Raw genomic sequence first — 16,340 nt, 5'->3', positions numbered from 1 at the left:
CAACAGGCCGGGGCAACAACACAGTGACAGGTTCAGAGGACGTGTTTGTTGACCTAAACTCACCTGTGATTGTGTGCCAGTGGCCGTTACACAGAGGTTCTTCAGGAGTGAAGGAGGTAGAGAATTCACCTTTGCCACTGTTTACTGACACGATCACCTGCACACACACAAACACACACATGCACACAATCATTGTCAGGTTTTGTTGAAGAGATCTCCACAGTAATAATTCTGCTTTCTTTACTTTTATAACCAGATAAAAACCAGCGTCTCTGATTGTTCTCACCTCTCCCTGCCTGAGGACCAAAGTCAAGTGTTGGTCTGGTGATGTCCCAGCATGCAACAGCAGCCCAGAGTCCGAGACAGGTCGAACCTCCAACTGGATCTCAAGATCTCGACCCAGAACCAAGGACTCATCTGCAGAGAGCAGGAGAGGGGCTTCAGTCAGCAGGAATAACATGACAGAAATTAAGAAAACAGAGAGAGAAGGAGATGGTAACCACCTATTGAGACGTGTCCTCCCTGTCCAGAGAAGTACGCTCCGGGCTGGAGAGGGTTTTGGAAGCAGGGCACCGTTCCCTGACTGTGAGTGGGGTTTCCTGCAGGGGCCTCGTTCAGCGTCAGGTCTCTGACACAACCGACAAAACCACCAGAGGCCGGGGCCTAAAGTTTAGAATAACACAGTGTCTCACGCTCAGATACAGTGAAGTGGATGACACCTGGCCGTTGTGTTTGTAACCTGCAGTCTGGATGTTTTACCGTCAGTGAGGGCGGGGCTCCTCCAACATATAACGGCCCGGTGAGACGAGCCCTGTCTCCTCCAGAAATTCTCTTTGACTGAGCGCTGATACCGTCCACTATCAGACTGATCTTCTCTCCCTCACGCTTTATAAACACCTGAAGTGAGAGCGGTGGAGCAGGTTAGAAAATTAAATTGAATCCAGATGTGAAACAGCTGCCTGTGTGTGTGTGTCTCAGAATAAGATGCAGCTTGTTACATTCAAACTAAATATCTCACAGGTTCACACAGATTTTAATCACGCGACCTGGACCTGGTGTGAGCGTCTCACCGTGTGCCACTGATCGTCGTTGTACTTCTTGCGGCTGCGCAGGCTGACCTTCCTCTTCCCTCCGTCCAACAACAGCAGCAGGTGACCGTCTGACAAGCTGAGTGACATGACGGCTCCACCGCGCTGTGCACCACCCGCGTGAAGCACCAAACCATCAGAGGAGTTGATCCTCATCGACATGGAGATGTGAGGCCTGCAGACACAGTGAGGGAGAGAGGAGTGATTACATATTAAAGATTACATGAACATTTCAGAACATCCAAACCATTAAGGCACAGAACAACTCCACAACCAGCTGCTTCAGTCCATTAACTCTGGTTGTAGCTCTGGTTTGGTCTCCACCAACTTCTCAGAAAAATATCTGGCTCTTTGACTGCCAGATGTTCCACTAGTCTTTAACTGTGTCTGTTTACCTGCCCATTAGGTGACAGTTCTCTGAACACTTGTCACTGTAGGTGACTCCTTTCACATTTGACATCAAGTAACAATTCAGAATTCCCTTTAAATTCCCTTAACTTGCCAAGAAGTAGCAAAGATAATAAACAACCCTATGATCCGTTTGTTGAAAACACAAACGCACCTTATTACAAGTGCTAAATTTCTGGAGTTTTTGATTTGTTCTTTTTTATGTATGTGTCTGAATAATTTCCATTAAAGATTGGTCATGTAAACAGGAGGAAACGCTCACATTGGACCGAGGGAGCTGGGCAGGGAGTCGTATCTCTGGTAGCTGTGTGTGGAGCCGCTGAAGTGCGTCGCTCCGGCCTCTTGGTCTGACACCTCTCCCTGACAGGACTCCCTGGTGTTACGACTGCGAGACCCCGACGGCTTCTTGTGCTTCCCCTGAAAGAAAGAGAGTGTCTGTACCTTTAGCTTGTCACTCGGCACAGGCGATCAGGTGATATCTGCTGCATGTTTCCTAGTTTTTCTATTTTTGGGCAGAGCAGAATTTGCTTTGTGTGTCCGTGTGCGTTTACCTTGGGTTTGTTGCTGTGTTTGGGCTGGGCAGCAACAATCTGCTGAGGCTTTTTGGCGGCGGGACAGTTCAGAGGGACGTTGACGTTTTCTTTAGCTTTCAGCAGATTCAAAACCGTCTGAGTACTCGTTTCCCTGACGACATGAAACATACGCACGTTTTAAAGCTGAGCTAAACATAAAACTCAACATATCAATACATCAACTTTCTGTCCAGATGTATCTCCTGCATAGACCATCAGACAAAATTACCACATGCCTCATTATCATCTCATGTGGAGAGATGAATGAAAAACCTTTCACTGAGACAGAGTATCACTGAGGTCAGGTGTCATCTGTATTTTCATGCCTTCTTTCTCACCTCTTGATGAAAACATTGCTGATACATCCGGTGAGGTTGGCTGAGGTTTGGTCAGGCGTTCCTCCCAGGTAGGTAGTGGTCTCCGACGTCGTCGCCCCACGTGTCCTGCTGTCCACTCGGACACCCACCTTCCCTTTCTCCAGCACGTCGTCCATGTACAGACGCATCCTGGAGGGGTCAGAAAACAGTTTGAACGTACAGGTTTAAAAGGTGTGTGATGGTTCTTTACACTATCTGTCCCAAAACTAAATTATTTTATATTGATATTTACGGGACAAAAAGACAGCTGGGAGGTTCACGTTGTGTTTTACAGAGCTTAACACAGTCATCCTACCCGTTGACGTTGATGTAGATAGCGACATAATGGGTGTTGTCATCGTTGTATGTCTTCTGAGTCTTAATCTCATCGTTGCCAGCCCTCACCACTACGTGGCCCTCATTCAGTAACACCTGACACACTCCTTCCTGTACACAAAAACAACAGCCACAGGTCAGGAGTGTGTGTAATACACAACATGTAAGGAGATGATGCTCAAAAGTCCAAGAGACCAAAACAGGACAGAGGAAATTTAATCTTAAGTAACAAAACAACAAAAGGAAAGGAAAAGATTAAGGGAGCAGAAAGTGTTGGGAGGCTCGTCCGACCTGATCACGGTGATAGAACACGAGTCCTTCCATCTTGTCGGTTCTGAAGCTGAAGCTGGCGTAGAAGTTGTTCCTGAGGCTGGGGACGTTGGTCACATCCAAATCCAGGTAGCTCTGACCAGGAGAAATGAGCCTCACGAGCCACCTGCACAGATACACACACAGGTCGATGTGTTGTTATGTAAAACCATAAACAAACCAAAGACAGGATTAAAAGACAGATTTTAAAAAAAAACCTTCACATGCTTATACAGCAGCTTAAACAGCAGCTTAAAGACAGAGACAAATATCAACTGCCAAGGATAAAAATACATTTACTCCTTCGTATACAAGCTGAACGATGAACCGTGTCTTTCTTACCAGCAGGTCACTGTCACAGCCGAAACTGACTCCAGAGCTCTTCATCCTCTTCAGGTCGATGTGAGCGTTCGTAGCCTTCACGTTCCTGAAACAGCCCTTCAGAGAACCCTGCTTAGGAAAAAAGGACTTCAACCTGAAAAAAAGAGAGAGAGACACAATGAAACAACCTTTCAGCAAACGCTTTAACCATGACTGTTTCCTCAGGGCAGAGGAAACTCCAGCATTACTTACTTCTCAGGCATCTTGTTCTCTGGCACTCCTCCCAGGAAATAGCTCCCGCTGAGTGGAGGGATGCTCTCGGTGAACTGGTGGTTGTAAAGGGTGACGCGGTTGTTCCTCACCACGATGCGGCTCGTGCTTCCACGCAGGATGATGATCTCCAGCTACACAGTTAAATAACAACATAACACACATCAAAACCAATTACAAAACCTCTGTACCCAGTGTAAACAGTATGTAGGGATTCAAAATCTAGCTGACATAAAAGATATAAAAGGTAGTGAAAATCCTTAAATACCCACAGAAGATGCTGAATTTGACTGAGGTCATTTTTTAGTAGGAAAGGTTCGTGAAAATAATTTCTATTATGATTTATTAAAGTGGTGGATGATGCCAAAATAAGCAATTCCTACACAAAACTACTTTAAAGCATATAAGACAGACAAACAGAGAGACAGAAAGACATGATACTTACAGCCTTGGGGTCAGCGTCGCTGACCTTTAGGTCATCTGACATAGGCTCTTTAGGCATGAGCTCGTCCAACTTGTCAGCAAAATCAAAGAAAAGCCTCAGTCTGCCATTAAGCACTGCCAGACACAGGAAATGATTCTGATGGGGGGCAGAGACATAGAGAACACACATGGCTAAGTTAATGTTGTGGCAGGACGTTGGGAATACTGTGATGCATCAATGATCCAACAGCAAAATTTACAAACAGCTCACTGACTGAATGAATGAGTGAAGTCTTTACCTCGCTGTGCAGCAGGAGCAGTATCCCTTTGTGTGAGAGCAGTTTGACTTCCTGTTCAAATCGCTGCATGCGACCAGATTCCTCAGCAAGGACGATCTCAGCAAAACCGGTGCCATCGAAATACGCTGCATCGTTGACCCAGGCCTGGGTCAGCACCGGCTTTAACCTGTTTCAACCATTTTTATTCCGTTTTATATTCCAAGTCACACAGAGGAAAAGTATGGAAAACATCTTAGGCTTAGTTCAGGAGTGTTCTTAATTTGGAGAGAGACAACATGAAACAAAGGCACTGTGTGCACCAACCTGCCACAAGGTTTCTCTGCTGTGGTATTGAGATTGAAGATGTTTTCAAAGTTATACAGACTGAGCACCTCCTCGTTCAGTGTATCCAACTCGATACAGCCCTTAAAGTTAGGCAGAGCAAGTGCTGCAGGGGGCTACAAACAGAAAATAAAACAACAGATTACATGATTTTAATTTACATCAACACCGTCCAAACCCTTCTCAGATATCTCTGAAATACCAACGTTTAAACGTCACATCAAACACTGTGTCCTGTGGTGGAAAGTAACTAAGTACAAGTCAAGTACTATGCTTGAATATTTTATTTAGTTTATGGCACTTTATATTTCTATGCCACTACATTTTAGAGGTAAATGTTGTACTTGTTCACTACTACAAACTTGCACGTCACCCCAAGGGACGCCCTCGATGTACTTACTTTGAAAGTACTTGGATATCCGCCAACGTAGAAGACAGTGTCGTCGGTCAAGAGGCTGAGAAGTCCCTGATCTCCTACAGCCTCCACATTGGCTTTGGTGACTCTCTGGTCGCCCCCTTCTTCTGAAGACATGGACATTTGACCAAACTGGAGGATCCTGCATTCAGCAGAGACAGAGAAGTAGACATGCATGCAAAATAAGATATATGGGAACACGGGTGTGCAGCATAAACAAATGTACGCAGCAGTTATGAAGGTAGAGGGAGATTTTTTCATACATCATTATCCATTATTATATCATTATGTGTGTGTCTTACCTCTTCAGCTCTATGTTGTTGAAGTTTCCATTAGACTTGACGTCTTCAGGCATCTCCACCTCAGCAGTTTCTCCTCCAACGTTAAAGTACCAACGAAGTCGTTTCCCATCTAATATCATGCCCAGGAACTCCTTACTGGACTACAAATACCACAGTGTTAATATTAATGTACTGTAGAGTGGCACAGGGAAATTAAAACGTACTTAATAAAATCAAAACATTACGGTAATCATTAACTACTGCGATGGGCCTCACTTACATCCTTGTTGCCGAGGTAGAGGACAAACTGTCGGGTACCGTCACCCTGCCGCCTCGCCCGTGCCGTTTCTGGCAGAGTGATGTACAACTTCAGGGAGGTGTAGGCAGCCAGGTCGGCCAGGTTAGGCGGAGTTCGAACCTGGACACCGGATGACCCGTTAAACTTCACAGGCACGCTCACCTAGATGAGAGAAAGAGGAGGAGAAACATTAGAGGCTGCTGGAAGAAAATGGTGTTTAGTTACTTCATATGAAGGTTATTTTTTTCTCTTCTTTTCTTAATGTGCACCTTGCTGGCAGCGTTGCGCGCCTGCTGTATGAGCTGTCGGATGCGATTGATGTTCTCAGAGATGTTTGGCATGTGGACCTGAGTGATTCTGTAGCTGATCCAACTTCGACAGGAGCTTAGGAATAGTGGAACCCAGCTCGTTCACTACCGACAGGGACAGAAAGGGAGTTACATGAAGTGACTCACAGTCAACGATACACATCATAGTTAAGGATTTATATGTGTAGCGATCACATGATAAAGAGTAAATAAATAAAACTGTGGGAGGGAGTCACTTATTGAAATAAGGTTTTTTGGGCTGTTCCTTTAGTGACACATTCATACATGCTCCTACCTGTCTTGTTGGCGTCCATCAGCGCCTTGTTGATGTCGTCGTTGGTTACATTAGCGTCTCCGTAGGACTGCTTCCACTGGTCCAGCTGCTCTTTGATGGGGCGCAGAGCATCGTTGACTTGTGTGGCAGTGGTGTTCGCCACATCCGCAGCCTGCTTCGCCTCGTTGATCTCCTGACTCACATCTGTTCATCAGAGAGAAAGTAGGATGAAGATATGAATACTAAAAGAAACATCATTAAATTATGTAAATGTAATACTGTATGAAGATGTTATGATCCAGTGTAACATAATTTCTGTGTGTATGTGTGTGTGTGTGTTGAATGTGTATTACTTGTGGTGATGTTGAGGTTGTTCTGAATTGTTTCCAGGTCCCTCATCACTTGATCTTTTTTGGTTTTGGCATCTTCCAGTCGCTGCTGAGCGTCTTCCAGCTGAGGCTTCAGGTCTGTGCAGCAGAAAAACAAATGAAACACTTCAATCTACTAAAACATCCAAACTGATCCAAGTCGAAGACTGAAGTGATACTTTCACCTGATTTTCATGATATTCTTCATATAAACCATTTGAATGAAGAGTGTGTGTGCTTACCATTGTTTAGCTCATCATTTAGCTTTTCGACTTCTTCCTTCAGCTCCACACTGTGGTTCCTCAGAGAATCTGCGATCTGACCGAGGTTCTGACCCTTTATGTTCTAAACACACAAACCAATATTACAAATAAATCCACAGTTGTTTAGGTTGTGCAAATTTGGGCATGCATGCTAGCTCACACTGGCGTTAGAATCAGTGTATATGTCCCTGTACCTCCAAAGTGGCGTTAGCAGCCTTGTCGGCCATCTTGGCAGCCTCCTCTGCCTCCTTGATGCTGTTGATGATCTTGTTGTAGGCTTGTGTTACATCCACAATTCCATCCTTCTTAGTTTCTTCAACCAAACTGCCGACAAAGACAACAACTTGTAATGTTTTATTCAGATTCATGTATTAAGCTAAAATTCATATATAAATTCTTAAATCTTCTCTTGTATTAACTTATAACATTACTTACCTGGTGAGGTTCTCCGCAGTGATGCCTTTGTCTACCAGATTAACAAACTTAATATACAGTTGTAGCTAAGTAGCTAACGAGTACCTCACCTGGATAGGTTCATGGCTGCACTGTTCAGCAGCTCAGCGTGTTTCTCAGCCTCCTCCACCAGGGGGATCTTGGATTCGGCCCGAGCAAATTTCTGCACTTTCTTTGCCAACTGAGTCCTGGCGCCGTCCAGCTGTGCCGCCAGCCGCTCGTACTCCTAAAAAATCAAATATTTAAAATGTTTAAGGAGGAGAAGATGTGTAACACAAGTTTCCTGTCCAATTCCAGAAAGGGTGAATTTTAACCACATGTTCTAATCTCTGTTGTTGTTTGCCCTGACCTCTTTAGAGTCGTGCAGCATGGACAGCACATCGTTGACCTGAGCTACATCGTCTTCAGCCATGTTCAACTGGTCGTTCACTTCCTTCTGCTTGGACAGCAGGTCATCTATCCTCCTCTGGGAGAGAAGCAGAGTTCACATGATACCAAATTCACTTCTGCTCACTGTCCTCTCCTCTCTGACTTTTCATGATGATTTCCAGCTCACCTTGTTGTCCTCCAGAGTTTTCTCATTGACATTGTTGATTTCTGCAGCTTTGGCTGTGTTGTTCACAGCTTCATTCAGAGCATCTCGAAGGTCCATCATTTCGGCGTGGAAGCGGGCCAGACGGTCTTTGATGGCTTTGGCCAAGTCACTGTTTTCTCCCTGACGATTTGCCAACTCCTCGTTAACACGACCCAACACTGACAGAGGAAGAAAGAGATGCACAGAGTGATTTTTTAGGATGTGGTCACACCTACAACTTGACTTTATTTTTTCCATCTCTGTAAGTTGCAATAGGTTAGTTTACACTAGCAAATGACCATACATTATGACTTTGTTTTTAAACTTTTACCACCCAGCATTCGGCCCAACCGAGGCAGCACTATGCAAAACTCTCAAGGATGATGAATATATAATCTATGAATGAATGACCCATGTTTCTCTGAGTGAATAAACTTACATTTTTCTGCTGCCGTCTTCTCTTTGTCGGCCAGTTTCTTCTGTCCCACACAGCTCCTGAACCTCATCTCCCTCATCATGGCCTGAACCTCCCTCATCTTCCTCTCCCTCTCCTCAACGTCCTGCTCGGCCTCTGTGTCGTTCAGTGACGACCTGTTTGCCGCCAGCATGATATCTACGAAGAAGCAAAAGCATCACAAACAACTGGTCAATAAACTGGTTTGTAGTTTTTGTGGGTAGACAGTAACACACATATACACACACATATAAACAGCTTTCTTTTCAGTGGATAGAAATTGCAAAAATGATTATTATTGTTGTTGATTTCTGATTAATTTCATATGACTACCATTTATATCCTTGGTTATGTTTTGGATGAACATGAGTAGATCTTGCGCCCTCTGGTGTGTGCCAGTGGTACTGTCCTGTAGGCCACCGACCCTGTTAGCCATTGTTGCTGCCTGAAAACACCAAAACAGCACCGGAAGTTCTTGATGAAAACAGTAATATAGATTGCACTTACTAAAATCTTAAAATAAAGAATATAAATGTGTGTGTTGGTGTCATCAGTGACCACACCTTGTCCTGCAGTACATTAATGTCATCATTGATATTCATGATCTCAGCATCTAGCATGTCAGCCCGACTCCTGCTCTCATCCAGGCTACTGTTGTAGTTCTCTATGGCACGCTAGAATCACGAGAAGATGAGTTTAATTAACACCTGCTTGCATCAACAATCGAGCAGTCTTGAGCCACTTCACTTGAGTCGCTAAAAACACTCACAGCGACGTCCTCCACAGACTTGTTGAGGTTTTGCAGCTGAGCCCAGGCCATGGAGCTGGCGTTGAGATTGCTCAGCTGACCGGCGACTGAGCGGAAGTTGTCGTTCATCTTGTCCAGATCCTCCAACAGGACGATGACACAGCTGTCGCACACTGCAGGGGACACAAACACAGTGACACTCAATTTCACTCCCACATGGCAAACTTTAAGAAATCATTCTGTTCCCATCTGATACAGCATGTTTTTTTACGTACGTTCACAGTGCATGCCATGTTCTTCCTCTACGAGTACGCTGTATTTTTTCACACAGATGTCGCACTGCTTTCCTGTCATCCCATCCGGACAGCGGCACTCTCCAGTCCGCGGGTCACAGCGACCTCCCCGACAGTTGCACTCTGAAGTGGGCGGGAAATGTTAAACACAACAAGTGGATTGATTTTTTTAGAGCAATGTTGTGTACATAACAGTAAAATCTACACAAATATGGAAGCACAACAACATGAAAAAGACTCACTCTTGCATCCATTAGGTCCATAGTCCCAGTATCCAGGGGCGCACTGTTTGCAGTTTGGTCCATTGACTCCAGGTTGACAAGCACACTGACCACTCTGAGGGTCACATGGCTGGACGAGAGCTGCCGAGGCTTCACAGTCACACTGACGACAGCCAGAGCACGAGTTGAAGCCGAATGAGCCATCCTGGAAAAAAAAACACAGGTTCAGGTAGGGGAACAAGGTGAAGCTGAAAGGTTCCAGTAAAGAAGTCTATGATATTTACAGTTTTGGAAGATTGAAATTTGTAATGAAAATATAAATAATGTAAAATGTAGAAAACATGCAGCTCTCACCTCACAGTGGTCACAGCGTGGTCCAGTGACTCCTGGTTTACAGCGACACTGTCCAGTGTGAGGGTCACATGACTCAGTGCCACATGGAGAACAGCTGCATCCTGTGAAACGAAAACAAACCGTTTAACGACGAAATCCATCACACTGTAACTGGTTTACTGAATCGACTGCACTGTTTGAGGTGGGAACAAATAGACCAAGCTGATGAACTCTGGTTGAACTGAACTCACTGGTGCAGTTTTTGGCAGTGATGGCGTCGCCATAGTAACCAGGGGCGCAGATATCACACTGTGGTCCGGCCGTGTTGTGCATGCAGCTCAGACACTCTCCGGTCAGTGGGTGGCAGTCGGTGAACAGCATGTTGGGGTCCGTGTTGCCGTGGCAATTGCACGGCTGGCACCTGCTGCCAAGCACCATGGGGTTGCCATAGAAACCGGGGGCGCACCTGTGTAAGAGGCCCACATTCAAGGACATGTAGCTGCAGCCAATGGGGTTTATGTTTCATTTTTGATATAAGCGTGTATATAGACATCTTTAGGAAAGATATAATTACCTTAAGTCCATCTCTTTTCCAAATATAATACAAATACAAATGTAATAAAACATAACCTCTAATGTCTGCCAGCCAACTGACAGATGAAAACATAAACACAACAAGAAGACAAAAACTAAACTTTTCCAACTTTGCAGGTTTTGTAAAGAACCTTTAAGAGGCAGCAAAAGTGGTGAAGTGAGTCACATTTCTGCAACAACTAGAATATCTGGAACCTCTGTTGTTGAGAAGGACTGCTCTGTGTTTGAATTTTGGGGGTGAATGTTGTTCAAAACAAAGGCTAACTGTGTTGAGGAGGTTGTTTACCTTTCACAGTGTGGTCCTGCATAACCTGGCATACACAGACACTGCATCCTGTCGCTCTTCTGCACACAACCCTCTGCAAAACTACAGACAGAGAAACAATGAATTACTTTTACATAATGGTTCAGTGAGTAAAAGTAAAAATAAAAGAGACTAAAATGAGAGTAAAATGTACTGACTTGTTGGATGGGACCCTCAGTGGGCAGGGACAACTGGAACAAGACACCGCCTGTCCGTCAAGACTGTTGTTGCCAAGGAAACCACCCTGACATGTCTCACAGTGGTCGCCGGCTGTGTTATGCTGGCAGTTCTGATGGACAGAGAGGCAGTGACTAATCCATAAAATAAAGACATCTAAAACAGACCAAAGGACGGGATTTATTCTTGAAGATCCTCACCAGACAGATTCCAGATCCGTCCAGACACTGGTCAGAGTGTCCGTTACAGTTACAGGGAACACATTTCCCCAGAAACAGGCCGATAGTGTCTCTGTAGTAACCAGGAGCACATTTCTGCAGAGAGGACAGAAGAGAAGCATCAAAATGAACACTGATATTCAGTTACTGGTGATATAAATCAGAATTCTTTTAGGGTGGGCAATTATGCGTAAAAGTGACTTGAGAGATTAATCACTGCTCAAAATAGTTGCAGATTAAATGACTGTCAATGTATTAATATATTAATTGATCATGATTATCATGAACTTCTACTTAATAATAAACAATAATTCATAATAATTAATAAACAAAAAGTGAAACAAATGTGACCCAAAACCCAAAACCAGTAATCTGGCCCCTCACCTGACAGGAGTCTCCCAGGTAGTTGGCGGGACACATGCAGATCTCCACATTGTTGGCATGACGACCAGTGGGCAGGTTCGCTGCACCCTCCAGAACGGCACCGCGGAGCGACACGGAGTGGGCCGACTGGGAGTGGAGGGCTCGGATCTGCAGGGACTCCAGACCGACCAGAACCATCATCAGCTCCTCCCGTGACACAGAGTTACCGGTCTGAGCGTGACGGAAACTTCCCTGCGAGGATGAGGAGGAGGAAAAAAGGAAAAAGGGATCATCATTCGATCTGCAATTAGTTTGAAATCATCTTAGAGAGTAAATGATTGATAAAGTGATCAGATTGTTATTGTAAGTGTGACAACATCATGGATAGGATTCCTACACAGATAGACCTTTTTATAACAAAGGATGATCCTTTCAGTTTAACCAGAAACATTGCTATATATCCATTAACAAAAACAGTAATTTCACATTGCAGATTGCAGTAGCTGCTGGAATACCACTGCCTCCATCTGTTAGTTTGTTTGTTTTATTGTGTGACTTTCAGTGGTGGAAAAAGTATTCAGACCCTTCACTTAAGCAAAAGAACCACACAATAACACAGACAAACTAAATGATCAAGGCAGAAGTAGAGGTTGAGTTTGATGAGATTTAAAGCAAGATTATACAACCTGATGTCAACACACTGTTAAATCTTCACAACTAATAACTCTGGGACTCGTTTCCATTTCTTAATGTCTTGGACTGTAGAGGATTCCCCCTCTGGTGATCAATATGAAAAAATATGACAACAATAATTTGAAAAAAGGGCAAATCTGACATGTTGATACCAGTCTGTGTGAATTAAGCTGTTAGAAGTCAGCGCCTCACATAAATCTCCTGGCTTGTAAATCCTCAACAACCCAAGACTGTGTGTAAAGGTGACTTTACCTCGACCATGTGGACTATTCCCAGGTGAGGTTCTTCAGGTGAGGAGTACTCTCTCTCCATGAACACCAGGGTCATCTGGTTACCCTACAGGAGGACAAAAGAGTGTGGGTATGCTCATACAAGACAAGGTTTTGTGCATGTGTTTGTCTGGGTAACAGTGATACTATGAACGTGTGTTTTCCACCTTGAGAATGATGTCAGGCCTGGAGGCTTCTGCAGGCAGAGACAACACATCGCCTCTCATGGTCTGAGTGTGGAGACGATACCTCAAATAACCTCCATAGGATGAGACCTGGAGAAACGGGGACAGATGGTAGTTTTATGAAAAAATGGATGGACAGCAATGAAACAGAAAGTAAAGATTGAAATAAAGCATTAAGAGAGAAGAGAGGGACAGGAAAACCAGACAGAGAGACAGACACGGAGCTTTTTTTTAATCTCATCATGAGACGCAGACTACAATGGATTATATTCAGACCGCACAGTCTAACGGAAACAAGATCCAAGGCCCGTGTTCTGTCGGTGAAAGATAAAATGCCTGTATCTGCGTGGTAACCCTGCAAGTTCTTGCAAAGAGGGCATCTGAAGCTGGTCTGTGGAGTGTAACAAGACTCAGCTTGGGACTTAAATTGCAGCATCAGCCTGCAGACTGATGCTGGTTGAATCGCATGTAAAAGCTGTCGACTCAAACGCTCAGACAAAACACTGATCTGTATCAAAACTCCCCGTCTCAGCCTCTGATGTGGGCTGCTGGTCTTTGTAATCTAGTTGTGCACTTCTACTTATCTTTGAGTCACAGAGCTAAGGTACATTTATCAGATCTGTTTATATAAAATGGGAGATAAACTCTTATTTTCATACAGAATAACATACTTGTATTTTTATTTTATTTTATAATAAAATAAAATAAGCCAGGGGTAGCTATGTAGCCATACATATGGAAGTAAAACGATCTTCCTACAAGTTACATGTTGTTTAATCCATCCATACACCAGACCCCTGTTTCTACTAGTCTTATTGCTAAGCTAAGCTAACTGTCTAATTAAGCGCAAAAACATGAGAGTGGTAACAATCTTCTCATCTAATTCTTGGGATGAAAACTCAATATGTCAACCTATTTCTTTACAAACTGTTCACATATCAGTACTGAAAATTCTGTTTTGTCAGTAGAAATATAAAATGACAAAACGTCCTCAGCCCTGTTGGACAAAAGAACAGGAGCTTTGTTTCCTCTGGCTTTTTGTTTTTGACCATTCTTCCCTTTAACAACAAGTATCATCAAATCTGAGCTTTGTCAAAAATGAACCTGTAGTGTCTGAGATGCTTTGACAAAGACACAGATACTCCTTGATTCACAGTCTCTCTCTCTACATGTGGCATGTATTGTATTACTTTAACATTCCTAAAAAACATCCTCAGTCAACCTTGACTGAGCAAATACAGATTGATAAATCAACAAAATCCACTTTCACATCACCACGTTTGTTGAGCATCTGATAAAGGCAAAGAGCCACTTAGAGCTTAGCAACTTTCAACAAAAGATTCCTTTCCACCCGAGCCTTTTTTGCCTGGTCCTGCCTCATTTATTACTGTAACTGCGCTGTTGATATTTAATGGAGTATTTAATCTGTGTACTATAGTCAGAGAACTAGTGTGTTTATAAGCAGAAATGTCAATCATTGGTCGCTGAAGAACAAAAATCTTGGGACCAGGGAGATAATTTCACAGATTACGTATCGTGCGTAAAGACTTCACACTAAATGCTGTGTAACAATAGTACAAACGTGACATTTTCATGGTTTGGTGATGTGGAAAGTTTGGTTTAGTAAAATGAACTCATGAACAACCAGTAATCCTGACATTTCGTGTTTACCAACCGGTCAAAATATGTACCCAACATGACTGTCAGGAGACACTGTAGTAAACCTAAAGCTGAAGCCCAGAATCCATTTACTCTTTCCCACCACCTCTAAAAGGTGTCTTACCTTGTCTCCCAGGTAAGTCTTGGGTGCGTGCCAGTGGAGATCCTGGTAGACATCAGGTACATCACTGAGGTCCGCCTCTACGAGGTCCTGACCTGGATACACTGTCACTTGTACCTCCTGCCTGTCTGCTCCGAGCAGCACCCAGCCCTCCATGTTCATGATCTACAGGAGAGGAGAATAAATAATAAAGAAATTCAAATATTAACTTTATCCTCTGAATGAGAATGTTGATGATAGATATTATGCTTGGCAAGAAGCTGGACAGCAAGACAAGTGCATAAAATATCAGAATAATAACAGTTAGAGCAGAAATAATTTGTTGATTGACAGAAAATACATCAACATAAATAGATCAACACAGCTGCTAATAATTGTTTCAGTCATTTTTCAAGCAAGAATGACAAATATTTGCATGTTCCAGCTTCTCCACTGTGAGGTTTTTCTCTATTATATCAGTGCACGTTAAATATTTTTGGATCGGACAAAAAAATTCTGGCACTCGGGCTTTGAAAAACGGATATTTCTGACCTACCTCGGTACGTCTCTTGTCAGAGCTGCGGCAGCGGTCGGTGGCTCCGAAGCAGAAGCAGCTGGTGCAGCCCTTCGGGTTGGTTGGGTCCAAGTGGAACGTACCAACTCTGCACTGATCACAGCGAGAACCCTGGACGTTCTCCTGCAGGTGGAGGACACACAGAAGGTGAGAACACACTGCGGGTTCAGAGGGTCATGTTTATTTCTGTGTGTGTGTGTGTGTATGTGTTGTCCCACCTTGCAGAGACACTGTCCCGTGAAGGAGTCACACACTTCCTCCTCGGTTCCCGCCTCGTTGCAGTCACACGGCCTGCAGTTGGGGTAACCATAGAAACCAGGGGCGCAGCGGTCACACTGACGGCCGACGATGTTGTTCTTACATCTGGAAAAAATAATAAACTGTTAATGTTAGAAACTCAGTCTGTTCAGGTCTATTAATCAAATGAAAAACTATATCTGCGGATCTATTTCTCTGTCTATAAGTTTACAAGACTGCAGCTTTGTGACCTCTGACCTTTATGTAGTAAAAAGTACCTCAAATTTGCATAAGATAAAAGGTTTATTGTACCCCATTATCTATCACTAATGATGGATTAATCTAACCCTAACCCTAACCCTAAACATGTTCAACAGATTTCACTGGTAGCTGACTGCAGGCTACACGTAACTGTGTGTGTGTGTGTGTTAATGCCAGGTGAACGATGAAAGCCTTTAGGAGAAATACCTTCAGCTTTGCATCCTTGTCTTGTCAAGACAGAGCTGACACATTCCTCTGTTTGTGTGTGTTTGTAAGGAGGGCATGACAGTGATTTAAGATATGTTGAACACCTTAATGCTTAAAATGAGGCAAAAACTAGAGGACAGATTTGAACAGGAGAGAGAAGAACAGAGAGAGAAAGTCAGTCAAGTCAAGAACTTTATTGTCATTGCACAAAGAACAATGGGACATTGTGCATGACAATGAGACACCAAGGCAGCTATTAAATGTAATTAAAAATAAAAAGTCAACAACAGGCAGACATTCGCAGCGGTAGCTATCTGCTAAGAATGAGTGACACAGGAAGGAAGATAAAGGTGAAATGTGAGTAAAGCAGTTGCTTCTTCAGTCTATGTTACAGAAAGATTTAAACAAATTACATGGGAGAGGTGACTGATACTAAGTTCATGGTCTAAGGTAGAAGGAGATGAGTTAAGCAGCTCTTGTTGTGTACAAATACAGTTCAACTCTTTGAGTGAT

The 16,340-nt window shown here is 43.7% G+C and overlaps 1 protein-coding gene across 1 annotated transcript in view; it reads right to left on the bottom strand.

Annotated features, from left to right (window-relative positions):
* lama5 (laminin, alpha 5) overlaps positions 1 to 16,340 on the bottom strand; it is a gene marked incomplete at its 5' end in the record, with an annotated part of 78,742 nt that overhangs the window by 2,366 nt on the left and 60,036 nt on the right. Inside the window, 45 exon segments of the mRNA XM_018682871.2 lie at positions 64 to 157; positions 287 to 417; positions 504 to 663; positions 760 to 897; positions 1,071 to 1,263; positions 1,759 to 1,913; positions 2,048 to 2,180; positions 2,407 to 2,574; positions 2,741 to 2,871; positions 3,052 to 3,171; positions 3,173 to 3,196; positions 3,412 to 3,544; positions 3,643 to 3,794; positions 4,106 to 4,240; positions 4,383 to 4,548; positions 4,686 to 4,819; positions 5,104 to 5,260; positions 5,421 to 5,560; positions 5,680 to 5,859; positions 5,967 to 6,053; positions 6,055 to 6,110; positions 6,301 to 6,483; positions 6,633 to 6,746; positions 6,890 to 6,992; positions 7,105 to 7,234; positions 7,435 to 7,589; positions 7,713 to 7,829; positions 7,920 to 8,116; positions 8,377 to 8,550; positions 8,725 to 8,836; positions 8,955 to 9,065; positions 9,161 to 9,312; positions 9,415 to 9,555; positions 9,675 to 9,858; positions 10,008 to 10,108; positions 10,238 to 10,452; positions 10,867 to 10,947; positions 11,043 to 11,173; positions 11,262 to 11,375; positions 11,664 to 11,894; positions 12,588 to 12,671; positions 12,772 to 12,879; positions 14,573 to 14,734; positions 15,105 to 15,245; positions 15,341 to 15,485. Of these exon segments, the coding sequence (XP_018538387.2) occupies positions 64 to 157; positions 287 to 417; positions 504 to 663; positions 760 to 897; positions 1,071 to 1,263; positions 1,759 to 1,913; positions 2,048 to 2,180; positions 2,407 to 2,574; positions 2,741 to 2,871; positions 3,052 to 3,171; positions 3,173 to 3,196; positions 3,412 to 3,544; positions 3,643 to 3,794; positions 4,106 to 4,240; positions 4,383 to 4,548; positions 4,686 to 4,819; positions 5,104 to 5,260; positions 5,421 to 5,560; positions 5,680 to 5,859; positions 5,967 to 6,053; positions 6,055 to 6,110; positions 6,301 to 6,483; positions 6,633 to 6,746; positions 6,890 to 6,992; positions 7,105 to 7,234; positions 7,435 to 7,589; positions 7,713 to 7,829; positions 7,920 to 8,116; positions 8,377 to 8,550; positions 8,725 to 8,836; positions 8,955 to 9,065; positions 9,161 to 9,312; positions 9,415 to 9,555; positions 9,675 to 9,858; positions 10,008 to 10,108; positions 10,238 to 10,452; positions 10,867 to 10,947; positions 11,043 to 11,173; positions 11,262 to 11,375; positions 11,664 to 11,894; positions 12,588 to 12,671; positions 12,772 to 12,879; positions 14,573 to 14,734; positions 15,105 to 15,245; positions 15,341 to 15,485 (6,173 nt within the window).

The sequence above is a fragment of the Lates calcarifer genome, linkage group LG6, assembly GCF_001640805.2.
Source record: "Lates calcarifer isolate ASB-BC8 linkage group LG6, TLL_Latcal_v3, whole genome shotgun sequence".
NCBI classification, from domain to species: domain Eukaryota; kingdom Metazoa; phylum Chordata; class Actinopteri; family Centropomidae; genus Lates; species Lates calcarifer.
This window is presented reverse-complemented; position numbering and strand designations above follow the sequence as displayed.